This window comes from Oryctolagus cuniculus, chromosome 9, assembly GCF_051225735.1.
Source record: "Oryctolagus cuniculus isolate XC-2025 breed Fujian yellow rabbit chromosome 9, ASM5122573v1, whole genome shotgun sequence".
Taxonomy (NCBI): domain Eukaryota; kingdom Metazoa; phylum Chordata; class Mammalia; order Lagomorpha; family Leporidae; genus Oryctolagus; species Oryctolagus cuniculus.
This window is the reverse complement of record NC_142875.1, coordinates 119,723,460-119,750,392: the sequence shown is the minus strand read 5'-3', so window position 1 is coordinate 119,750,392 and position 26,933 is coordinate 119,723,460. Positions and strand designations below refer to the sequence as shown.

At 45.2% G+C, this 26,933-nt stretch overlaps 1 protein-coding gene across 8 annotated transcripts in view; it reads left to right on the top strand.

Annotated features, from left to right (window-relative positions):
- Nucleotides 1-26,933, top strand: part of ST8SIA1 (ST8 alpha-N-acetyl-neuraminide alpha-2,8-sialyltransferase 1) — a 172,696-nt gene that overhangs the window by 71,824 nt on the left and 73,939 nt on the right. For 7 of the 8 annotated variants that reach the window (XM_089303929.1, XM_089303932.1, XM_089303926.1 and 4 more), the window contains 2 exons: nucleotides 6,231-6,340; nucleotides 13,708-13,800. In XM_089303929.1, coding sequence (XP_089160055.1) covers nucleotides 6,231-6,340; nucleotides 13,708-13,800 — 203 coding nt within the window. Of the gene's footprint in view, nucleotides 1-6,230; nucleotides 6,341-13,707; nucleotides 13,801-23,694; nucleotides 23,848-26,933 lie in introns of those variants that run through there. The other variant, XM_089303930.1, reaches the window with a different exon arrangement.

Below are 26,933 nucleotides of genomic sequence, written 5' to 3'. Positions count from 1 at the left end.
GCTTGGCACTATTTATGAAAAGCACAGAAGTCAGGATTTTGATTGTTCAGATTTTAATAGCGTTCTTTCCAGAAGTCTCACTGTCTACCAGGGTTGTTTTCACAGTTAGCATTTGTAGTTTGTTTCCCAAAGTCTCCAGCCTGGGATAATCCTTTTCACCCTCAGTGGTGCCATAAAATCTGAAAAACAGTTTTTGACTGCTTTTTTTTTTTTTTTAAAGAAAAAAAAAACTTCCTAAAATTATCTAATAGACTAGAAATCTCGACTTCTTTTTTATGCCTAAAAACTTCAAATCTCGGGTCAAATATTACTTCCTTAGAGAGATTTTCCCCGTAGCCGTATAGCACTCTGAATGTCCCCATCGTGTTTGTTAAGTTCTGTTTTCCACGTTAGAGTTGAAAGCTCTGGAGTGAGGTAAATGTCTGTTTAGCTCGCTGTTGTATTCTCAGATTCCACAACAACTCCTGGCCCATAATAGATGTTCACAAGCAGTTGTTGAATGAAAAGGGATGTTAGTATCAGGGCTATTTCAGAAGGGGCAGAGGTGATACAGATGTGGAAGATGAGAAGAAAGGCGTATCTCAGAAGCAAAATTCTGCATGGCTTTATTAATTTCTTTTAGAGAATGATGAGATTCATGTTGTTATGCCTATGTGGAGATTAATTCATATACCCATTACAACATGTGGGGATGTGACTTTCAGGCACTGCCGAGAATGGGTGAGATGTTCCATGGAAGTCTGATGATTAAACAGTTCCCTTATTAGACAAATTGTTGATCCTCTGATGTGTGCTTAGTTCAGATAGAGGATGTTGAGCCAAAAAGATATACTGCCTGCAATGACTCCTATAAAAATGTCAAACTCATTGCCTGACGGAAGTAGTAGATAGACCTTCCAAAGGGCCAACAATGAAAAATATTGTGTTCAAAGTATAAATCTTTGAAATAAAAAATGTGTTGCACAAAGATAGACTACTTCTTATACTGGGCTAGAAATACAATGATAATTCCCCCCAAAATTTAGTGTTGTTGGTATATAATAATGTACCAATACCATATTTTAGATAAGACTTCAGAGTTCGCTGGTGATGTACCATGATTCATTTTAATTCTTACAATCATCTTGGGGAATAGATGGATAGTTGTTGTCATGCTTGATTTTCAGTGAGGTATTGAGAGGTTGAGGGGTTGGTAAATCAGAATCTGAATCCAGATGGTTAATATAATGTGGTTATTAAGAAAATGGCCATTAACAGATGGAATGTATATAGCTGAAAAAATTTGGACAAAGATCTATTTTAAGTGAGTGACTTAGCAAGAGTTGAAAAATATTGAACTCATCATTATAATTAATCTGTCTAATCTTTTATTTTGAGTAGTATTTTGCTAATGCTAGAGGGAGTGTTGTAATGTACTGTATTCTCAGACCTAGTAGATATTTTCTTCCATGAGTCCAAGGAGATGTATTTGAAAAGATAGCATGCAGTGCCTTAATCAAAATACTTCCTGTAAAAATTATATTCATTTGAAAATAAATGGCTAAAATATCTTCCTGTGTAGCATACCCAAAAAAGGAGAACACTAACTCTATCCCATCCTGGAAAGCATTGATAAATGCCATTTTGCGTCTATAATTTAATGATGCTAGTATTATCTCCTCTAACAGAACAAAAGCCATAGTATTTTCCAGATTTCTCCCTGCAAAGACAGGAAGCAGGGGAGATTCATGGCCCCCATCCCATCATCTCACCGTTTGAAAATTGGACTATGTTTGCACCCTAGCTGTTGCTAAGCAACACCCCTAACTGGTTGGAGGCATTGCTGTAGAACCCCCAAACCAGGGCCGCTCCCCCTATGCACAGAAAGCCAATCACTGACAGTGGGGTGGTGGAAGAAAGTAGGTATTTATTACAAAGTGCAGAGAAAGGAGCCAGGCAGCTAGTGCTTAAATCCAGGACTCCATGAGGAGTTGGGGTGAAGGTTCTTAGACTTTGATACTGGGGCTGAGAGGTGAAGGATCAGCTTATGTCTGAGTTCCTGGTAGGTCATGAGGTACCTATTGTAGAAGCAAATTTCTCCTTGAGTCTGGTGATTAGAGCCTCGTAAGGCCAGCTGAGCCACTCTCTCAAGTCAATGAATTCCCTTTGATACAGGTCAGGCTAGGACACCTTGGACTAAAGGAGACAGGCAATTGGCTGGGTGCTGCTTTTACATTGTGGGGGTTCAGTTTCAGTGCCCCCTGTTTCTTCTTCCTCACTCCTGAGGGAATAGGGATGACGACCACTCTGACTGCTTCATGCTGTTTATGGGGTGACTGGGGGTGTTTCAGGATCAGAGGAGAGGAAGTTGTCAGGAAACTCCCTAGTCTCAGGTTTAGCTGTGGAGATCCTCTGTATCAGGTCAGAGTGTGGTGGAGACAGTCTCTTCATGGCTTTATCTTACACTTGTGTCACCATTCCATAGCAGCAATAAAGGCAGCAAGAAACTAGCATTCCTTTACTTCTCATGAAAGCCAGAGAAATTAGTAATTTTTCCCACCAGAAAACTTTTGGTCATGCACCAGGAATAGAGCCATTGATGAAGACTGTGTGGTGGTGTTAGGACTGAGAAGTAACAAGAAATGGGGGTTCTGAAACCAAAGCCCTCTAATGTAAAGAGGACCCAGCCTCTTGTCTGTGTCTCCCTTAGTCCCAAGTGTCCCTGCCTGTCCCTTATCAGGAGGAACTCACTGCCTTGAGGAAGTGAGCCAGCTGGCCCTGCAAGATTCCAGTCACCAGACTAAAGGAGTCATTTGCTTCTCCAACAGATAATGACCTTGATGGCCAGTGTTGTCCTGGGGTGGTTTGTGTGGAGGAATTCAGGTCCTGGCAGAATGTAACTGCCACCTGCATGTAACCCTCAGACCAGCTGGAGCCCACCTGGCCACCATATATTCCCTGAAGAGCACGGCATCACTGACCAAACCAGGGAAGGTCATGAGCACCACTGGCCAGTCATGAACTTGGTCACGAGCTGATCACGCGTGTCTCAGCCCCAGTCTCCGTGTAGAAGTACCCTCACCCCTAACTCCTCATGGAGTCCTGGATTTAAGCACTAGCAGCCCGGCTCCTTGCTCTGTGCTTTGCAGTAAATACCTACTGTCTTCAGCGATTGGCTTTCTGCGTGTTGGGCGAGCTGACACAGTTTGGGGGGTTTTACAGCAATGCCTCCAGCTAGTTTTGGGAATCGTTCAGCAACAAGGTCTGTGCTGCTGCTGCTGCTCCTTCCCTGATCGTCTTGATCTGGGCTGATTGTTGCCAGAAAACCTGGAATTTCCTGCCCAGCAGGTTCAAGGTCTTTTCTTTAGCAATAACTTACAGAGTTTTAAGTTGGCTTTTACAAAGCAAATGAAATGTCAGTTGAGGAAGAGTTGATCCACACTATGCAAATAAACTATATCAGATAGATAAGTCAATATCCTCCTACAACTCACTGAGCTCGCATCAGGCGTGTGTCCTTATAGTGGAACCAAACAAGTCTTTGTCAAGGGTGCCCTTGACCTCCGTGTTGCTAATTCCAGTGACACTTTTCAGCTGTTCTTCTTAAATTAGCAACAGCAGTTGATGTGATTTTTCCTTGTTAGACACTTCTTAATTTTTTTCTTCTTAAAAATGTTTTTATTTATCTATCTTGTGTTAAGAAAGGCAGAGGGAAAGATATTTTCCATCTGCTTGTTCACACCCTGAATGCCTGCAGCCGAAGCCAGCGCTCAGAACTCAGTCTGAGTCTTAAACGTGGGTGGCAGAGACCCAAGCATATGGCCCATGACCTGCTGCCTCCGAGTGTGCATTAGCAGGCGTCTGGAATTGGCAGTGGAGCTGGGACGCAAACCCAGACAGTCTGACAGGAAATGTGGACATCCCACACGATGTCTTCTGCACTAAATATGCATTAGCAGGAAGCTGGATTAGAAACAGAGAAGCAGGGACTCAGAATAAGGCATCCTGATGTGGAATGCAATACCCAAGCAGAGCTTTTTTTTTTAAAGAATTATTTTATTTATTTGGAAGAGTTACAGAGAGAAGTAGTGCCAGAGAGAGAGATTCCATGGGTTCACTCCCCAGATGACTGAAATGGCCAAAGCTGAGCTGATTCCGAAGCCAAGAGCCAGGAGCCAGGAGCCAGGAGCTTCTTCCAGGTCTTCCTTATGGGTGCAGGGACCCAAGGACTTGAGCCATCTTCCACTGCTTTCCCAGGCCATAGCAGAGAGCTGGATTGGAAGAGGAGCAGCCGGGACTCGAACCGGTGTCCATATGGGACACAGTGCAGGCCCCAAAGCAGCGCTGTCTTAACCACTGTACTGAAGCTGCCCCTCGCTCTCTGGTTTCCTGCAGGGGTTGTTCCCATGCCTGCTTCCAGTCCTTCCCTGATCACCCCATGGAAATTGCCGCTCTCTTCCAAGAGCGTGTCATGGTCCTCTGGTGCTTCTACCCTGGTCTTCCTCCCACAGCCCAGGCCACAGTATGCATTTCACCCCTAAAGCTTTGTGTATCATCTGTTTCCCTCTCAGGGCAGTCTAGGGCTCCCACTTGTGAGGCAGGATCTCTGTTACTGCTGCCTTCCAGGGTCTGCCCAAGTGAGAAGCTGGGGTCAGGAGTTGAAGCCAGGAATCAGTCTCAGGTACTCCAGGGTGGGGTTTGGTCATCTGAACTGTTAGGCCAAGTAACCTCTCCTGGAATTCTTTGCTTTCTGCTGTCAGAGGTGTGGACCTTACACTTTAAAATACCGTGTCTTGGTTGGCACCGCAGCTCACTAGGCTAATCCTCCACCTGCAACTGTGGCACCCCGGGTTCTAGTCCCGGTTGGGGCACCGGCTTCTGTCCCGTTTGCTCCTCTTCCAGTCCACCTCTCTGCTGTGGCCCGGGAGGGCAGTGGAGGATGGCCCAAGGGCTCTGCACCCACATGGGAAACCAGGAGAAGCGCCTGGCTCCTGGCTTCGGATCAGCGCGGTGCACCGGCCACAGTGGCCATTGTGGGGTGAACCAACGGAGAAAGGAAGACCTTTCTCTCTGTCTTTCTCTCTCACTGTCCACTCTGCCTGTTAAAAAAAAATACCGTGTCTCCATCAGAAATATTTCTGTAGCTTTTTAGACATTAGGAGTCAAGGAAATTAAATCCTCTCTGTGTGCTGCGTGGAGTGCCTCCCTCAGCTACTAGGGAACAGAGACTATGGGAACTTTTTCTAGTTTAATCATCCCATGCCTGTGTGAGGCCCTTTCAGTGTGTTCTCATGGGTTTATTCTGTTTATTCTTTTGACTGTTGCTACTTCCTGGCACTATAAATATCAGTTCAGGAAACCGCCATGGACGCTAGACGTTGTCTGTGCAGTCCAGCTCAGCATTTGCAGAAAGAAAGTCACACTTGTTGGCTGGTTCAACACAAAGACACTTGCCCCCTGCTTCCTCTTAATCTAATCCGGGCAGATCCACCTGAAGGGTCCATTTGCTTGGAAACACAGGATGTGCTCTCAGAAAATGCGCTTGTGTGTTTGTCGATGCTGCCTTTTCTGCTTATGCTTTAAGGCTCATCTCAAGAGAGAACGTTCCTGATCAGCTGAGCAGAAATGCCGTCTTGCGCCCATGTGGGGCTCCTGGCATGCTTGGGGCTACTCCACGGCGCTTGCACAGTGCTTTAGGGACTGCTGTCTGGGCCTTTGTGCTGGCGCCCTCTGTGCACCCCAGATTACGAATGCCGAGTCCTGTGACTTCTGATTCCTGGTTTCTGTCCCCCGATCGTTAGCATAGCGCATGCCCTGAACTTTGGTTGGGTGAGTGGCTGATTGTATGAATGAGTGAAATTGCAGTCATAGAGGGAAATAGTCATTTGAGTTCATACCTAGTTAAATACCTGTAAAAATAACCCTGTGTTTTCATTTGGATTCTTCTATTTTCCCTAGCAAATACCCTCTCCTGTGTGCATGCCCAGTTCGAGACAGAAAAGTACATTGTTATATGTGAATGCACTTCAGGGGATCTTTTTGCTTTGCTTTTTTGAATTTCCAGGGAATGGGCTAGTGTGTGCCTCACAAACTTCTTAGCATCTTTCTTTCCTCATGCTTTTTTTTTTTTTTTGGCCTGGCCCCAGTCTTCGTTCACATTCCTCCCAAAGGGTCTGCTGTACACAATGATTTTGTGAGCCGTTGGTTGTGTGTTCTCTGCAGTGAAAACCCGCCTTGTTTTCTGTTGCTAGGCAACCCCATTCCAGCTGCCATTGAAGAAATGCGCGGTGGTGGGCAATGGTGGGATTCTCAAGAAGAGTGGCTGTGGCCGTCAAATAGATGAAGCAGATTTTGTCATGCGGTAAGAGGGAGCACCCGCCGCGCGGCCTCCGCCTCCTCCCCCTCCCTCCCCTTCCCACGAGCCCGGGGACCTTGCAGAACCAGCCACTAGGATGAACTCACTGCAGTAGATCTTGCTCTCCCCTTCCAGCTCACAGGAGCCTGAGTGAGGGCCGGGGTCAGGGCCAGCCTGCCCCGAGAAAGTTCAGAGGCAAGGGTGGGGCTAAAGAGGGCAGCGAGACTGTGCTGCGAGTGAAGGCATTGGGGAAGTGTGGAAACGCTCGGGTCTTATTTTAGATCCCAGCTGAACCGGGTGCTTAAAACTTCTCACAGCGCTCCTTTGTGGCAGCTAGCTCTGCGTGAATACACGTTCTAATTCACTCGTTTTATTCCACTTGCCATGCTTCTTAGTTTGCACAAAGGCCTTGGTAAGTAGCAAGTGGGCTCTGAAGGAGGATTTGATCTGTGCATGACCAGACAGCTGGAGGACAGGAGAGGAGGTGACTTGCCAATGAGGGAGCATGGTGAAGGGCCTGAGCCGGTGGTGATGGGGACCCCAGCTCCAGGGAAAACCGGGGACTCCTGCAGGGTGTGGAAGGGATCACTAGGATGCATCCAGCCCCCGGTGAACGCCCTCGGACCGTGGTGATACCAGCCTGCCCCGGGGGTGGTGTGGATGGGACATGCTTAGCAGGTGGCCAAGCCAAGAGGGCGAGCGATTGGCAGAGTGCAGGTTTGAGAGGATCTGGGAGTGGGGGAGGACAGGGTGTGAGAATGCGTAGGGTTCTGGTGGGGTAGGAAGTGGGCTCTGAGACATGGGGGAGAGAAGGGAAGGAGGCCAAACAGCGTGGTCCTTCATAGCCAAGAGGGCCCGGGGGCCACGGCGGGGAGAAGTGGACTCAGAAGCGCTGAAGTTGAGGATGCCCCACCGAGGTCCACCATGTCAGAGCTATGTTGTTTCTGGGGGATGATCAGACTTAGTGTCGAGACAGGACTCGGTATTATTGGGAAAGGGAAGGAGTGGCGAGGCTCCACAGTGCCGCTGAAGTAGAGAAGACCAAAAGGCTCTGTGGCTGGGACGGCTGAGGATGGCAGGGACATGAGGGCAGAAAACTGAGCGAAGGGGTGGAGGGAGACTGTATTTCATTCTTAAGGATAAATCACGACCTAAGAATAACAGAGGGTAGCTAAGAGCACATTAGGCCGCCTCTAAGTGGGGTGGGGGGAGGAAAGCCCAGGTGAGAAGGTTCAGGGGAGCCTTGTCCTTAGGCTGCTTGGGGAAGCCTGCAGAAGAGCAGGGAGAAGGAATGGCCTTTTCTTCATCCAGGAGCCCTGGCATAGTTTGTCCAGGTCGTACCGTGTGTTCCTCTCCATTGCTTGTCTTTCCCCGGGATACATACACAACAGGAACATAAAAACATAGTTGTCGGGGTTTGCGTTTGCACAGCCTCTGAGCACTTCCTCTGCATCCGGCCTCCCCTGGGTCCGGAAGAGGTGTGCTGAGTCATTCTCCCGCGCAGGTGCATCATGGAGAGGGGCTCACTGTGACCAGGACTGAGAAACAGAGCGGGGCAGGCAGCAGCTTCTGTGGAACGAGGTGTTGAGTGGAGTCACCTCCTCGTCGTCCCAAGTGCTGTGCAGCGCTGGGGGATGGGGTAGAAGAACCAGGCCAGTCCCTGGAGAGCGTGAAGGGATAAGGAGAACAGTGGTCCTGAGCCAACTTGAGGCGTTCCCTGCACTGCAGTGTCTGGCAGGAGGCCAAGGGCCAGCAAGGAGCCTTGCCGTTGGCTGGGTCTGTGGCCCACAGCACTCGTTTTACCTTCCCTGTCTAATCTGTGTGAGAAGTGAGCGACCACAGTTCCTCAAGGCTTTCCGCTGTGCGACTGCGGATTTGCATCATTCCAAGAGCTACTGTTGTGCCGTTTCAGTTTTTAAATCACACTTCAGTGTCAGTTAATTTGCCTTTTTTACAAACTCTGTAAGGGTGGAGCAACAGACAAGCTCATTCCCACAGATTCAGGAACTTAGGTATTCCAGGTGGTCCTAATACAGTGCAGAGGGAGGCAGTCTGATTTCTTTGTGTGCACCAGGCAAGGTGCGTGTAGCAGACCAAGCTGGGGCACTGTAGGAGTTATTTAGGGTGGCGGGGTTCATCACAGATCAACTAGGCTAAGTTAGCTTTGTGCACTGTCTGCTGTGGCTAAATTCTAGTTCAGAATTAGTGCCTGAGATTGGAGCGTCTGATGCAATATTAAGCGTTATGTGCACAGAGCGATGAGGAAGCTGAGGAGTGAAAAGAATTTGGAGGAGATAGCGTAGAGCTATGTGTGCATGTGCTTTTGATTTAAGTTCAAGAATAGAACCATTTTCTTTATTTTTAAAGCTTTTTTGTTTATTATTTGAGAGAGAGAAGGAAAGAGAAATATCTCATTTGCTTGCACGCTCCCCAAATGCCTGCAGTAGCCCCCAACCTGGACTGAAGCTCGGAGCTAGGAACTCAGTCCAGGCCTCCCACGTGAGTTGGGGGAGTTCAGGGACTTGAGCCCTCACCACTTCCTCCCGAGGTCTGCATTAGCAGGAAGGTAGAATCAAGAGTTGGAGCTGGGCATCGAACCCAGGTACTCTGTTATGTCACCTTGGCATCCTAAGAGGCATCTATTACTGGGCTAAATGCTGGTCCCAAGAATTGTGCAAGTTTTATAACACGTTTGAATTTTTTTAACTTTTATTCAATAAATATAAATTTCCAAAGTACAGCTTTTAGATTACAGTGGGTTTTCGCCTCCATAACTTCCCTCCCACCCACAACCCTCCCCTCTCCCGCTCCCTCTCCCATTCCATTCGCATCAAGACTCATTTTCAATTATCTTTATATACAGAAGATCAATTTAGTGTATATTAAGTAAAGATTTCAACAGTTTGCACCCACACAGAAGCACAAAGTGTAAAGTACTGTGTGAGTACTAGTTATAACATTAATTTACATTGTACAACACATTAAGGACAGAGATCCTACATGGGGAGTAAGTGCACAGCGACTCCTGTTGTTGACTTAACAAATTGACACTCTTGTTTAAGGCATCAGCAATCTCCCCAGGCTCTAGTCATGGGTTGCCAAGGCTATGGAAGCCTTTTGAATTCACCAACTCTGATCTTATTTAAACAAGGTCATAGTCAAAGTGGAAGTTCTCTCCTCCCTTCAGAGAAAGGTACCTCCTTCTTTGATGGCCGGTTCTTTCCACTGGGATCTCACTCGCAGAGATCTTTCATTTAGGGTCCCCCCCCCAGCCCCAGAGTGTCTTGGGTTTCCATGCCTAAAATACTCTCATAGTCTCTTCAGCCAGATCTGAATGCCTTAAGGGCTCAATTGGACTTGCCCCAAACAGTAGAGTTAGAAACTTGCCAGGGTATTCCAGTTCAATCCCATCAAGGTGGCATGTGCCAGTGCCATCTCACTAGTCCAAGTGATCAGTTTCAGTTCACAATTGATAATAATGATAGGATTAAGATTCAAAGGGATCACATAAACAAGACTAGTGTCTGCTAATACTAACTGATAGAAAAAAAAAAGGGAGAGAACGATCCAACATGGAAAGCGGGATACATAGCAGACTCATAGAAGGGCAGATGTCCTAAACACGTTTGAATTTTTAAAACCTTTATTTATGGTTTACAACATGGGAGTAATAAATGTTGATAAGTTATTTTTTAAAATTGGATTTGACCACTTATGGATCTATTTGGAAGTGATTGCTTAATACGTCTTTGTTTTGGGGAAGCCTTAGAAAGTTGAGGTAATATATATTCAAAATTAAACAGGTGTGCACTGGAAAGCATGTGGTTTTAGACTCAGGACAGATGGAAAACCAGCCCTCTCTGCTCACTGTTCCACCGGCTTCCGGTTCTGAATGTGTCCTAGGACCAGGAGAGACTGACCGTTTCTTTGCTGCGATGTTTTCTAACGCATCTTCTAAAATACTCAATATCAATTTCCCATTTTCAAAGTAAACATTTGCTCTGTAACCAGAAGCAACACTTGAAAAGATAATGCTGTTGAATTCAGTTTCTCCGAAGGCCTACAAGACAGAAGTAAACACAAGTACATGGTAGAAAGGGACTGGGAGTTCCAGGGACAAAGTGAAAGCAACAGAATTTTGGTGCCTTTTGAATTGTGCTCAAACACAGGTTTTGCAGCCTTAAAGACACTCAGGATTTTCAAAGTAATTTTATAATTTTTCTATTTCAAGATTCCTCTCCACCATGCCCATTCCCCACCCACCTCCCCTCGCTAATTCAGACTGTTCTTTGAATCATTGCTCACCAGTCCTGCGATCAGATCTCTCCCAGGGCTTGTGAGCACTCTTACCAAGACACTTCAGCCGTTAATATCTGTTAATTATGCCAACGAGCGATAATGGAAAGTCTGAAACACTTTTATACAATTACGCCTTATTAGAGACAGTTTGGCTGTATTCAGCGTGCCTTCTATGTGAATCTACGTAATTATCAATTTAGGAGTTGAGGAGCTACAATTGTGGTGTGTGAGGTGCAGGGAGGTGTCAGTTACTTGCACTTGGACAGAAATACCCACCCAGAGGAGCGGCAGGTTGACGTTTTCCATCAAGCTGTGTTGTCATTGTTTTCCAGAAATGCGTTCACAAAATGCTGCCTTTGTTGTGTGTAGCATTTCCCTGGTTCACAGGATGTGATCAGTATACGCAAGTCTTTCTTGAGCTTTTGCCCTCTGGTAGGAGGTTTGCAAGGGCCTTGGGCCCACGAGGCCTGACACTCACAGAAAAACAGTTATTCGTGAAAATCAGCTAGTTCCACTTAATGACAGGACCAGTGAGGAGAGCACATTCAGAGTCCCCAGTTTGAATATAACGTGGCTGATTCTCAGATGTTAGTGAGGACGGTCAAGATCAGAGCTCTCTGGGCCACCGTGGGTTAAGTTGCCGCTTGCCATGCCAGCATCCCATGGGGCGTCCTGGCTGCTCCACTGGCTCCCTGCAAATGCACTTGAGAAAGCAGCAGGGGATGGCCCAAGAGGTTGGGCTGCAGCACCTGTGTGGGCAACCTGGATGAAGTTCCTGGCTTGTGGCTTCAGCCTCGCCCAGCCGCAGTCATCTGTGGAGTGAACCAGCAGATGGAAGATCTCTGTCTCTCCTTGTGTGTGTCTCTAACTTTCTGATAAATAAGCAAATACTTAAAAAAAAAAAAAAACTCGGAAAAAATACTTTGAGGGGCATAAATCCATTCTGGCTACTGCCTGCTTCCTTTCCTAGAGGCCACATTTCAGCCTGCTTTATCTTGACAGTCACCTTTGCAAGGATGGGTTCAGTCACAAGACCGGCATCAGCACGCAGCCCGATGAGCCCTGGTGTTGATGCAGAGGCTCACTCCCTCGTGAGAATGTGCAGGAGACCACATGGCATGTGGTGAATAGCAGACGTCTCAAGGGTGGCTCTGTGATGGGCTCTCCCACGCAAGCCACAATGCTCACCATGTTTGTTCTCAGGGCACGTTAGCAAAAGTCACCAGCTGTCTGGCTAGCTGACCTGTGGCGCGCTGCCAGAGGAACCGGAATCTCATTACTGAAGGACAGATGAAAGGCAGAATTGAAATCAGCCAAGAGCAGTTTCCGCGTCCGATGGCCTGCTGTGGTGGGAGTCACAGGGCAGATACAGGGTGCAGTGAGGGAGCTGGAGCCCATCAGCTGAGCCGATGCACAGACAACTCCGTGCCCTGCGGGAGGTTTGTGGGGGAAACTTCAGTCGCTGGGGAGTGAGCGGAGACTTTACTATTTGTAAGGGATCTTTGCCTTCAAATAAGCAATGCTTTGGCTTCCTGAAGTAATAAAACCTTAGAGAGGCCCTGATATGGTAGGAGTCAAGACACAGAGAGAGATGGGACGTTTCAGACAGTTTGTGGGAGATAGGAATTGAAAGGTAAATTTAGGTACATTATTTGGTATAGAGGGTCAGACATCGCTTGGAACTCCCACGTCCCATGTGAGAGCGGCCTGGATTGGAGTCCCAGCTCCTCTCCCGATTCTAGCTTCCTCCTGATGTGCACTCTGGGAGGCAGCAGGTGATGGCTCAAGTCATTGAGTCACTGCCATCCACATGGGAGCCACAGCTTGAACTGCCAGTGCCTGGCTTTCACCTGACACAGCCCTGGCTGTGATGGGCATTCCGGTGTGGACCAGCAGGAGGGTGATCTGTCTGTCTGGTTTTCAGATAAAATAGTAATAATGAAGTATGTTTATTTGGGTGCAAAACAATTTTGAAGTCTATACATATTCTTTTCATAATTTGCATTTTCTGTGAACTTTTTGAAGCCCCTCTCTCCATAGGTGGAAGGGGGAATTAAATCACAGTAATAAGGAAAACCTAGTGGGAACTGCAGGCTTGTTTAAGGTTTTCATAAATAATAAATGTATATTTAATTATATTTCTATGAATATCTGCTTTGTGTTATTTTTGAGCTTGTACTATGTGTGAAGCATAAACTGGGATTTTTTTTTAATATAGGACTTCTTTTAGTCTTACAACAACCCTGTGGGAAAAAAAGTCGTTTCTTCCTTTTATGTATTGGGGAAACCAAGGCCAGGCAAGTGAATCAACTTGTATAATGTCCCACAGACTGAAAGCGGTGGGCTTTGGATTAACACTGACCTGAAGATAGTTCCCATTGTAAACATTTGTGGCTAAGGAAAACAGCTGGGTCAGGGAGGTGTTTGGAGAGGGGAGTGGGGCGGCCTTTACAGCACCAGGAAACATCACGTGTGCTCTTTCCCTTGACTGACCTGCGGTGGCAGAGTCATCACCCTTCTCTGGATGCCACATATGTCTTTATCACCAGTCACCCAAAGCATTGGTCTTGTGCATAAAAGTGAGATCGCCGTTGCTTAAGGCACATAGTACGTTGCCCTAATGGACTGTTGTGATTCAGCTTTGGGGAAAAGAAAGAAAAACGTCAGCAAGTATAATTCCTTCCTGTCCCTTGAGGGCGGTAGGTTTCTGGAAGACACTGTGGTCCTGTGTCCTCTGGGGTGCCACACCGTCCTGAGCCCTAGGTTCCAGTCTAAGACTGGTTGTTGACCACCTCAAAAACATTGAGGGTGGAATAAATCAGGCGCTCTTACTGTCTCTTTCCTTTCATAGATCATTTACTTCTCTAGACGACATCCTCTTGCTTCTAAAACTGAACCAGTCTTTGAAGATGCGGATGGTTCATTAGTCATCTAGTGTCTAGTAAAAGGGGGAGGTGGCCAAAACAGTTATTTGTGAACTGAGCTAGAATTAGTAAGGTTCTTAGCTGTGTCATTATGGCTGGCTTGATTGAAGTCTGTGAATCCTTCTAAAGTGTGTCTTCTTCTGTCTCCAGATGCAATCTTCCTCCCTTGTCAAGTGAATATACGAAAGATGTTGGATCGAGAAGTCACTTAGTGACAGCTAACCCCAGCATCATTCGGCAGAGGTGAGAGTTTATGATTTTCTTGTTGTGAAGAAGGCTTCAAGAGGAAGGTTTTTGAAGTATTTAGCATCTCCAGGGCAGTGAGCATAAATTCAGGATTGGGAAAGCCAAGAGGAAAACCATCTGGGCAGGCAGGAAGGATAGAGGAGGGAATTGTAAATAAGCGAGGCAGGACTACGGGAATCCAAACAGTGCTCTGTGCTGCCTCTGGGATTCTGTTTCAGGCTGTTAGAGATAGTAGAAATAGCACGAGGAGCCATTGTTTTGCTCACAGCGGCCGTACAATATCCTGCATACTCATGACCACTGCTTGGCGATTTGTTGGTTTCAGTGCCAGCACATTGACTGGCAACTGTCGCTGAATTAATAAAACAAAAACAAGAAAATGCATATATGGGCATTAATATAGTAATGCTGTCAGAACATATAGTAACTTGTGATTGTATTGTATTTAATCAAACTGATGAGAGCAAATGGAAAATTCTAGTTCTAGTATCAATTCTGGAAGGCGTGGCTGCTGCTATAGGAGTTTCTGGGGTCATCGGTCTCTAGTTGGTCAAGGCCATTCCTCCAAGAGCTGTTTGTTGTGGGCGGTGAGCCCGACTCTGAGGGAAAAGGAGTCACTGTTGTGTTCAGCCCCTCCTGTGTGCTGGCAGTAGGCAGGGAAGTAGCCCCAGGTTCTGGTCCAGGCATTGTCTTCTAAGGATGTCCTAACCGAGTGGACAGCCTGTGGCACCTCACACGATGTGCACTACTTGGTTCAAAATATTTACAAAAATGTCCCATGCCCTCTTTACCCAGGTTTTTTTTTTTTTGACAGGCAGAGTGGGGAGAGAGAGAGAGAGAAAGAGAAAGAAAGAGAAAGAAAGAAAGGTCTTCCTTTACCATTGTTTCACCCTCCAATGACTGCCACGGCCGGTGCGCTGCTGCTCGCACACCGCGCTGATCTGAAGCCAGGAGCCAGGTGCCTCTCCTGGTCTCCCATGTGAGTGCAGGGCCCAAGGACTTGGGCCATCCTCCACTGCACTCCCAGGCCACAGCAGAGAGCTGGCCTGGAAGAGGGGCAACCGGGACAGAATCTGGCACCCCGACCGGGACTAGAACCCGGTGTGCCGGCGCCGCAAGGTGGAGGATTAGCCTATTGAGCCACAGCGCCGGCCCAGTTTTTGTCAAAGTCGACATCAGCACAGCAGTTCTATTTTGTGAAATAAGAAAAATATTCCATTTACAATAGCATTAAATAACATGACACATTTGACAATTAGAAAAGAAAGCAGGTGCTCTGTGGTAAAATGATGAGATTTTATTGGAAGACATTTCAGACACCCTGATTAAATGTATTGATGTACTGTGTGCGTGACTGAAGGATTCAGCCTTGTAAATGCATTAGGTCTTGTCAAATCAATCTATAGATTGGTTGAAACTCCAACAGAAAGCCTAACAATGCATATTTTGATGTGTGTGTGTGTGTGTGTGTATGACTTGACAAGTTGATTTTCAAAGTTATGTGAAAATATGGAGAACCAAGAAAAGTGAAGAAATTCTTGAAGAAGAATGGTTTGCAAGGGTTGTTGTATCAAGGCTTACTAGCAATCTGTTATAATGAAGACAGTGTGGCCTTGATGCAAAGATAAACCAGTAGATCAGTGAAACAGAACAGGGGACGTCTGGATAGTTTCACACAGAACAGTGTACGTGAGCTAGAAGGAATGCCGTAATCAGTGAGGAGAGGTCAGAGTATTCAGAACTGATGTTGGGATAACTAGGAGCCTATATGAGAAATATTTAAATTAGACTTTTACATCATAACTTACACTGAAATCATTGTCAGATGGCCAAAACATATCTATTAAAATAAAACAGAAAAACATATAGAAGAAAAGATAGGCTTGGGACCAGTGCTGTGGCATAGTGGGTAAAGCCTCTGTCTTCAGTACCAGTGTCCCATATGGGCGCTGTTTCATAATTCCAGCTGCTACATTTCTGATCCAGCTCCCTGCAAATGTGCCTGGGAAAACAACAGAAGATGGCCCAAGTGCTTGGGCCTCAGAACCCACATGGGAGAACCAGATGAAACTCTTGGCTTCTGGCTTCTGCCTGGCCCAGCCCTGGCTGGTAACGGCCATTTGGGAAGTGAACCAGTGGATGGAAGATTCTCATTCATTCTCTCTCTTCTCTTCTCTCTCCCTAACTCTGTCTTTCAAATAAATCAGTGAAATCATTAAAAAAAATTTAAAAAAATGAAAAAATAGGCTCTGGGATTCTGAAAAAAAAAAGAGCTACACAGCACATTATAAAGGAAAACAATGATGAGTCTGACTTTATTAAAAGCAGGAACTTTTATTCATAAAAAGAAGACATGATAAGAGAGAGCAAATGCAGCACACTGTAGAAGAAGGCAGCTAGCAGCAGGCTCACATGGAATAGATGAAGAACATCTTCGTATTAAATTCAGGAAGAAATGAAGATCTAGGAGGAGATTCAGTCAAGGAGTTGAACCAGCACTGCCAACGAGTGACAAGTCCAAATTCCAGGATACTTCAAAAAATCCATAGAAGATACATTTTATGAAGAAAACTATGCATGGATTTCAAAACTTGTGTACCAAAATAAATATATCTTTTAATTCCTTTTCCACACAATTTTTGAAATATCATCATAGCCAATAAATGAATGAAATTATGTTCCACCTCATTAGTAATCAGAAAACTGCGAATCAGAATCCTAATGAGATGAATCATTACACATTCATCATATTGGCAGGAGGTAGACCAACTGTTCCTGAGGTTGTGGAGCAACAGAAACTGTCGTCTGTGCTGTTTGGAATGAATGCCGTCACCATCACTTGCAACTCAGTGTGACGCACACTCCCTGTGTCCACGCAGTTCCATTCCTCCATCTATACCCCGGGGAAAAGCAGAGTTCATCATAAAGGGGAAGTGTATACACTAATCGTTTGTAGTAGTGAAACACTGCAAATACGTACGTGTGCATCAGTGCTAGAATGAATAAACCAATGCAGGTATTTCCCACGATGGAATGTTTTACAGAAAGTGTTGGCTGTGCACCAAAAGAAGGATGACTTTTGTAATGTTGAGAAAAAGAAGTAAGTAAACAATCTAGTAGTATTCTAGATAAGATAAAATCATGTGACGGCATGGTGTAGGGAGACACGTATATCCAGGAGAATCAGAGCTTACCCAGAGGACATGCCTCAGATGGGGGGAGTGCTGGTGCAGACTTGCGAGAATGGGCACATCCGGTTGCCAGAAATGTTCTCTTTCTTGACCCGACTGAACCTACTGTGGATATACACTCCATCATTACCTGTAAGCTGTAGAGGTATGAAGCTGCTTCCAAAAGTTCAAGAATTAAAAGATAAAGTTTATTCTGGTACAACTTAATTTTGTTTGTTTGTTTGTTTTTACTTTCACTGTGTTTGAAAGGCAGGGAAACAGAGACAGATAGACGTCTTCTGTCTGCTACTTCACTCCCCAGATACCTACAACAGCTGTGACTGGGCAGAGCTGAAGCCAGGAGCTTAGGGATGCCATCCGGGTCACCCATGTGGGTGGCGGGGACTCACGTACTTGCGCTGTCACCGCTGCCTCCAAGGGTGCCTGTTAGCAGGGAGCAGGAATTGGAAGTGGAGCCAGGACTTGAGCGTAAGCACTCTGATAGGGGATGTGTGTCCTAAACCACACCTTAACTGCAGAGCCGTAACTGCACCCTGGTACAATTTTGTTTTGAAATCCATCTCTATATCTATATACATATATATGTATGTATATATGAGGGAGGTCTTCAAAAGTTTGGAAAATACTATGAAAAAGCTATGCATGTGTTTCAAAATTTTTGCAACAAATTATCTTTTTAATTTTATTCTTTCACAAACTTTATCAAGTGCCATTGTATGTTAGATGTTTTCTTCTGTATATGTATTTTACAAAAAAAAAAAAAATCAGAAGAAAGGATCCTAAGTGATAGAGGATGTTAAAACTTGTAATTTTAGATGTTCTCAGTTGAATTCAGTTTGAATTCCAAAGAAGTATACTCTAATAGGTTTTGTATAAAAGGGATCTCTGTCTTGAATATAAGGAGTCATCAAAAGATCTGAATAGAAATGTAGGTAAGATTTATTAGTCTCATTGTCGGTGATGCAGATCTCTGTTAAAGCTGAAGCACAGTTAATATTTTAACACAAGAATGATCAATTTTTCCCTTATGGAAAAGATCAAACAGATATCAAGTGCTGAAAACCTTTGACTGGTTAACTACAGCTTCTGCAGTATTCATAACATCTTCATGTGGCTAGCAGTCTATGCAAATGGACTGGATGACAAAGTACCAATATTTTTAATTGGGGATTAAAATATAGATGTTGGTTTGACACTAACATGGCTTACTAAAATGGAAGAAATAAAATTGAATTGGGAAAGGTAGCATGTGTGGCTGTATTAGAAGATTAGATATTAGATATTTTCTTCATATCTAGCAGTCTTTTTCAAGCTCTGCAAATCCACGGCATGAGGAGTGTCATTTACTCTCATGTGATCAAAAATTAAATTCACTGGGCAAAGATGTACACTGGAAATGCGAAGTATTAGTAATTTTCATAGCTGTCCTGCACGTCTGGATTCTGATATTCCAAGAGCTATAAGCATTATGAGTTTTCACTACAAAATTCCCTCAGAAAATATCGGCAATAAGAAAAAGTTTGAGAAGAATTATATGCACATTAATATTATATAAGTAGTATATACATATTAGTATGCATGTAACATATATGAAAAGCAGACATAATTAGGGCAACAAAATTAAAGATAGAGAAGGTAATATTTATTGCTGAATCTAAAATAAATTCTCAGAAAAGGAACTACAGCCTTCATTAGGGTCTTGTTTAATTAAGTGCATTATAATTGTTTTCTTTTCTTTTCTTTGTAAGGCAAAGAGAGACAGAGAGCTCTTATCTACAGGTTCAGGTTCACTCCCCAAATGCCCATAATAGCTGGGGCTGGTTGGGGCCAAAGCCTGGAGCCAGAAACTCAGCTCTAGTCTCCAGAGAGAGTGGCAGGAACCCAGCTATTTGAGCCATCGTCAGTGCCTTCCAGAGTCTTCAGTAGCAGGAAACTAGAGTCAGGAACTAGAGCCCAGGAGCAAACCCAGGCACTGGTAGGTGGGGACATGGACATCTTAACTGCTAGGCTAAATGCCTGCTCTCTGCCTTGAATCTCATTTCATTTCATTATTCATGTTGTATGTGTTTATTGATTTCATCACACGGTTCCCTATGCATTGTTTTTGATCATATCCAGAATAAGAAATTTCCTTAGAACGCCTGGTACCAAGAGGAGAAAGGAGAAAGGACTTTGTGGGCATGTGCATCCTCTGATTGCATTTTTGCGGGCAAGAAGAGAGGTGGATCTGACGGGGCAGCAGAGTCTGTTGTGTGTTCAGACCCATTGCTGCCGCCTTTCCTTTCTTTGCTGGGTATGCAGGTGGAAGACAGAAAGGGTGCACCTGTGGGTTGTCCATCATCATACAACCTCTGACCTGTTCACCTTCAAATACTGTTGTTCACATATTAGAAGTGATTTTTTTTAAGACTGATTTATTGGAGAGGCAGAGAGAGAGGTCTTCCATCTGCTGGTTCATTCCCCAATTGGCCGCAATGGCCAGAGCTGTGCCGATCTGAAGGCAGGAGCCAGGAGCTTCTTCCCGGTCTCTCACGTGGGTGTGGGGGCCCAAGGACTTGGGCCATCTTCCGCTGCTTTCCCAGGCCATAGCAGAGAGCTGGATTGGAAGTGGAGCAGCTGGGACTTGAACTGGCACCCATATGGGATGCCAGCACTGCAGGCCGTGGCTTTACCTGCTATGCCACAGCGCTGGCCTCAGAAGTGGGTTTTAAATCCATCATTTCTGTGATAATTTTTTATCTGTTTTTTTGTCCAAATGTTAAGTTGTTGCCAAGTATGGATTTTCAGTTTACTGCATTTTATATATACATTTTCAAACATATTTATAGAGAGTGAGTATATGCCCCCATCTACCAGTTCACACTTCAAATGCCCTCAATAGCCAGGCTGGGGCTGGGTTGTGGGGGGCAAAACCAAGGGCTGGGAACTCAGTCAAGGTCTCCCCTGTGGACAGCAGGAGCCCAGCTAATTGAGCCTTCATGGCTGCCTCCCAGGATCTGCATTAGCAGGAATCGAGTTGGAAGTGGGTATCGAACTCGGGGACTCTGTTAAGGAATGAGGGCTTCTTAGATGCTCACACCACACACTCATCCTGTGCATATGTTTTAAATACACATCTCTACTGTCAAAATCTTGCAGGTGTAGATTTCACTCTTAGGATGTCACGTGTCCTTATGGCAAAGTCAGGGTTCTTTGTCAAATCAAGTTACTGAATGAGCTTCCTGCCAGAAGACACGGACTGGCTTTTTAAGTCAGATAAATGTTAGAATGTAGTCCAGTATTGTCATCTTACTTCTGAAGCCTAATTACTCAGCATGGAGGTGAGGTGTGGGTTCCTGCCCAGACTTTGTCCGCTCGGTAAAACAACACACAGCCCCTTTCTGTTCTTCCTGAAGATATTTCAGCTGTTTCAGAGAACACCCCCCGGAGCTGTGTGTTTTGGAAGTGTATTTTGTTTGTGGCCTGGTGGTGTTTAGTCTCTGTGACAGTGATCATTGAACTTTGGGGCACTAGTAGATAAGGCTTTCTTTGGAAGGTGAATGGAAAGGGGGAAATTAGGAGAGGCAAGTTTGGAGATGAGCAGAGTATACACTGTCAGATTGGCTTGGGCAAGTAACTTTGGGAAAAGTGTGCCTGTGGACATTGAAAGTCGGAAATTCATGGGGAGGAGGCAGATGACAATGGGAGCTCCACGAGAACAGAGTTACAGAGGTGCTCAGTCAACAAGCAGTTTCTGAAATCTACTTTGGGACAGGGACTCCAAGGTTGAGTGAGGTGGACCACAAACCCTGAAACTGCCCACGGTTCCCAGAGGTGCTGCCCATGGCTTTAGCATCCATGGAGGACCTTTGTAATTTTTTTTTTTTTTTTTTTTGACAGGCAGAGTGGACAGTGAGAGAGAGAGACAGAGAGAAAGGTCTTCCTTTTCCATTGGTTCACCTCCCATGGCCAATGTGGCTGGCGCACCGCGCTGATCCGAAGGCAGGAGCCAGGTGCTTCTCCTGGTCTCCCATGCGGGTACAGGGCCCAAGCACTGGGCCATCCTCCACTGCCTTCCCGGGCCACAGCAGAGAGCTGGCCTGAAAGAGGGGCAACTGGGACAGAATCCGGCGCCCCGGTCGGGTGCTGGGGCTGCAAGCGGAGGATTATTAGCCTATTGAGCCACGGCACCAGCCTGTAATTTTATTTTAAGATTCATTTATTTTACAGGCAGATTTATGGAGAGGGAGAGAGATTTTTCTATCTGCTGGTTCACCCTCTAAATACTTGGAACCTGGAACTCCATCCAGGTCTCCCATGTGGGTAGCAGAGGCCCACATAGTTGGGCCAATTTCTGCTGCTTTCCCAGGCACAGTAGTGGGCAGCTGGATTGGAAGTGGGACAGCCAGAACTCAAACCCATGCTCATATGGGATGCTGGCTTGGTAGGCGGCAGCTTAATGCATTGTGCCGCAACACCAGCCACTATTATTTTATTTTTTTAAAAAAGATTAATTTATTTGAAAAGCAGACAGTGAGAGAGGGGAAGAAGAGAAAGAGATCTTGCTTCTTCTGATTTAGTCCTCAAAGGCCTGCAACAGCTGGGACGGAAGCCAAGAGCCCGGAATTCCATCCTGGTCTCCCCCATGGGTGGTGGGGACCCAGGAACTTGAGGCATCATTTACTGCCTCTCAGGGGCATTAGCAGAAAGCTGGATTGGAACTGGATAGTCAGGACTTGAATCAGGCACTCAGATATGGGATATGGGCATATGAAGGTGCAGTGCAACCCCCTGTGCCACAACACTCAACAAAGAGGGGCTTCATATGAAAGATTGCATGCGTGTGCAGGGCTGCGATTTTCATTAGGTTCCCCAAAGGTCTATTACTTACAAAAGGTGTAAAAGTCACTAATCTAGGTTGAGTCATTCTGTGGTAACAATATGAATAGATTAGAGTTCTGTTTGATATATATATAATACTTGAATAATATATATTTTCAAATATATATATATATATATATACTTGAGTTTCTGCATTTTCCAATAGAGTTTAAAGCACAATAAGCCATTTTGCCCCTACGAGGAGTTCATGGTATTCCCAGGGAGGATGTGTACTGGGGCAGATGGTTGTTAAAAGATAAACATTGTAACTTCATTCATTGTCCTATTGTGACCTTAAGAATTCGTTTGAGAACATGAAGGCTGACCAGCTTGGGAGATGGTTGTTATTTACAGATACTTAAAAAAGTAACCTTTTAAAAGTCTATGTGTATGTGCAAGAAGTCTGCTATTTCAGATGAAATAAACAGAGCTGGTGAGGAAAAAAAGCCGCAAGAGGCTGAGGACGTATTTTTCCATGTGGCCGTGGCATAGGAACCAGTATGGACTTGAGGCAAGACTCCTATCTGTGCTCTTGCGATCCTGACTTTTTTTTTTTTTTGGCACCAAGGACTTGTGCAATACATGTTCATTGAATGAATGAATGAATGAGTGAATTTCTGGTTTAAGTTGTGTGTTAAAAGGAAGTTTAATGATTGTTTTTGGTATCAGTTAAAATGAGTTTATGCCCTTGAGCTGGGAAGACGAATTTGCATGACAAATATTTCAGAATGATGCCAACGGAATGCTTAACTAGGGAAAACTTAGGATGCTCCTTTTTAAAAATGGACGTGATTAGAAAACACAAAGCAATAAATGGAGTAATAGAACAAGTGGAATAAAAATCATGGCGGTGTCAGCCTTTCAAAGCTTACAAGTGCATAACTTTTAATTCACTTGGAGAACTGGAGACGAGATCCCACTATTTATTTTGATGTTTGTGATATCAAGTGTCATCCGAGGAATTTCTTCCCAGGAAAGTCCAGGAGATTTTGTCCAGTGGTTATCAAGTGTCGTTTTACTAAGGGAAATTAGGGTGTGGGGATCAAAGCATGGAAAACAATTATTCATTTTGTGAATGTGGTTTTTAGAAGACAGTTTGGGCTTGAAGAACTCCAACAGTGCCATGTCAGTTTCTCAGGAGAATTGTGTACGTCTCGGGTTGGGTTCCTAAAGCTTCCCGATCTCTTCCACTGTCTGATTCTTTTTTTTTTTTTCCTCTCCAGACTTAGAACAGCTTTACCAGTGCTTGCATTGAGGCCTGGCGGTCCTTGATGCCCATTCCTTCTAACACCAGCAGTCCCAGACAGGACTTAGAAGGCAGGTGCTTGAGGGACCGGCTAGGAGAAAGGAAAGAGAGGCGCTCCACGGAGATGAGTCTGTGCAGTTTGTGGCTAAGGGGCAATGTTCTCTAGAGATGGAGAACACAAGTTTTGGCTTTGAGTGGATTTGTTTTAAAATTATAGTGCCACAGGGTCGGCGCTGTGGCTCACTTGGCTAATCCTCCGCCTGCAGCGCCACATCCCATATAGGCCCCGGGTTCTAGTCCCAGTTGTTCCTCTTCCAGTCCAGCTCTCTGCTGTGGCCCGGGAAGGCAGTGGAGGATGGCCCACGTGCTTGGGCCCTGCACCCCATGGGAGACCAGGAGACCTGGCTCCTGGCTTTGGATCAGTGCAGATCAGCCCAGCGCTGGCCGTAGCGGCCATTTGAGGGGTGAACCAACAGAAGGAAGACCTTTCTCTCTGCCTCTCTCTCACTGTCTATAACTCTACCTGTCAAATAAATTTAAAAAAAAAATTATAGTGCCAGTGCCAGTAAGTGCTTCTGTTTATTTGCTGCATAGCCTTAACTTCGCATCTGTCAGTCGAGAATAAAGTTATTTACATGGACGATTGTTGAGAGATGGAGATGGGAAGATGAACCTGCACCCAGAAGAAGCTCTTCTGAATGGTATCCAGGAGAGCTACTCAAGAGGACGCTCCTAGTGCCATTATTCTGTTCTTGGATAACACTCATTTCTAAGTGTACTGTTGGACTTGCCAAATTGGAAATTTTTTTTTTTTTTGACAGGCAGAGTGGACAGTGATAGAGAGACAGAGAGAAAGGTCTTCCTTGGCCATTGGTTCACCCTCCAATGGCCGCTGTGGCCGGCGCACCGCGCTGATCTGATGGCAGGAGCCAGGTACTTATCCTGGTCTCCCATGGGGTGCAGGGCCCAAGTACTTGGGCCATCCTCCACTGCACCCCCTGGCCACAGCAGAGAGCTGGCCTGGAAGAGGGGCAACCGGGACAGAATCCAGCACCCCGACCGGGACTAGAACCCGGTGTGCCGGCGCCGCAAGGCGGAGGATTAGCCTAGTGAGCCGTGGCGCCGGCCCCAAATTAGAAATTTCTAAGGGTATCTGTATACCTTCTCTATACCACCCTTCCCCCAAATAAATGCACAAAACCGAGAAATCAGAGAACTCAAACTAGACCAAGCAGTGTGGACCATGAAGTTCAGGTGCTAAAGCATAGAACAGGAGCGCAAGCGTTGTGTTTTCCGTTAGCGTCTGTGTGAAGCCGCAAGAAGAGAGCTGCCGTGGACTGAGGTCAGTACAGCCTCTGATTTGCTATAGAAGAAAACACAGATTCCTTCTGGGAGAAGCTTCCAGAATGGCCGTCTGCTATGTCCAAGGAAGCATCAGCTCATAAGCACTTCTGTGCAAACAAACTGTCAGTACTGAGCCCTCAGAGAGACCAAACACAAACAGCAGACCACAGATGTGAATGCCTGAGAACTTACTGAAATTGTTAGATTCGTATACAAGTGTACCTCAGAAAGTTTGTGGAAAGATGGATTTAAATGATAAGTTGATGTTGGTGCAAAAAGATTTGAAATCATAATATGCATTTTTCATAATATGCATTTTTCTTTTTTAAAAAATTTATCTTATTTATTTGAAAGAGTTAGAAAGAGAGAGGTCTTCCATCCACTGGTTCACTCCCCAAATGGCCAGGGTTGGGCCAGGCTGAAGCCAGCAGCCAGGACCTTCTTGTGGGTCTCATATGGGGCCATCTTCCTCTGCCTTCCCAGGGGCATTAGCAGGGAGATGGATTGCAAGTAGAATGGCCAGGACTTGAATCCGTGACTGTATGGGATGCTGGTGTTGCAGGTGGTGGCTTAACCCACTACACCGCAGCACTGGCCCCATAATATGCATTTTTCTCAAGCATTTTGAAGAGCCTTTATATAACTAATAGGAAATCTTTTTGAAACAAATGAGAAAGCAGTAGCAAATATCACAGTTACCTAGGTAGACTTGAAAAAGAACCCAACAGAAGTTTTAGAAATGAAAAATATAATTATTGAAATGGGTAGGGCCTGTGCTGTGGCTCACTTGGTTAATCCTCCGCCTGCGGTGCCGGCATCCCATATGGGTGCCAGGTTCTAGTCCTGGTTGCTCCTCTTCCAGTCCAGCTTTCTGCTGTGGCCCGGGAAGGCAGTGGAGGATGGCCCAAGTGCTTGGGCCCTGCACCCGCATGGGAGACCAGGAGAAGCACCTGGCTCCTGGCTTCGGATCAGTATAGCTCTTGCCGTAGTGGCCATTTGGGGAGTGAACCAACGGAAGGAAGACCTTTCTCTCTGTCTCTCTCTCTCTCTCTGTCTAGCTCTATCTGTCAAATAAAAAAAAAGAAAGAAATGGACAAACATCGAATCAGACATAACTGAAGGTAGAATTGATGAACTGGAAGACAGAGCAAGTGCTTTTCCAGATAGGTTATAGAGAATATGAAAGCAAGACAAACATGAGGGACAGAACAAAAGGGACCACACTGCAGTGGAATGTTAGAGCTGTAGGATGGAGATAAAGGTTGAGAGTTTTTCAGACTTAATGAACAAGTGATCCTTTTTTTTTTTTACCTTTATTTAGTAAATATGAATTTCCAAAGTGCAGTTTATAGATTACAATGGCTCCCCCCATAACGTCCCTCCCACCCGCAGCCCTCCCATCTCCCGCTCCTTCTCCCATTCCATTCACATCAAGATTCATTTTCAATTATCTTTATATACAGAAGATCAATTTAGTATATATTAAGTAAAGATTTCATCAGTTTGCGCCCACACAGAACACAAAGTGCAAAATACTGTTTGAGCACTAGTCATAGCATTAATTCACATTGAACTACACGTTAAGGACAGAGATCCTACATGAGGAGTAAGTGCACAGTGACTCCTGTTGTTGACTTAACAAATTGACACTCTTGTTTAAGGCATCAGCAATCTCCCCAGGCTCTAGTCATGAGTCGCCAACTTTGATCTTATTTTGACAAGGCCATAGTCAAAGTGGAAGTTCTCTCCTCCCTTCTGAGAAAGGTACCTCCTTCAATAAGTGATCCTTAAATACAAAAAAACAAAAAATATCAATTACAATCAATTCAGTGTTTAGAAAATGCAAACAATTTTAGTGAAGCTGAACTGAAAATAATAACCTTCTAAAAGCAGTAAAAAAAATAAAGATTGCTTGTGAAAGAAGGATAATTATACTGAAAACAGATTTCTCTAAACAGTAAAAATGCAAGTCAGAAAGCAGTAGGGAAATATCTTCAAAGTGAAAGTGCTGAGAGAAGAAATACCAATATAGAAATGTATGCTCAGCAAAACTATTTTTCAGTAGCTATTTCAGAAAAATCATCTTCTAGAAAAGACACAAAGAATATTTACCATCAACAGACCTTCACTGAGAGAAATTCTAAAGAATGTATCTCGAGACAAAAGTATATTACTTCAGAAAGAAAATACAGGATGCCACAAAATTGCAAGTGTTACAGGTAAATCTAAACAGACCTCATCTGTATAAAATATTAGTGATTGGGGCTGGCATTGTGGTACAACGGATGAATCTGCTGCCTCTGTCATGGGCATCCCATATGAGTGCTGGTTCGTGTCCCATCGGCTCCACTTCTGCTCCAGCTCCCTGCTAATGCACCTGGGAAAGCAGTGGAAGGTGGCCCAGGTACTTGGGGCCCTGCACCCACATGGGAGACATGGACAGAGTTCCAGGCACCCGGCTTCAGCCAAGCCCAGTCCTGGCTGTTGAG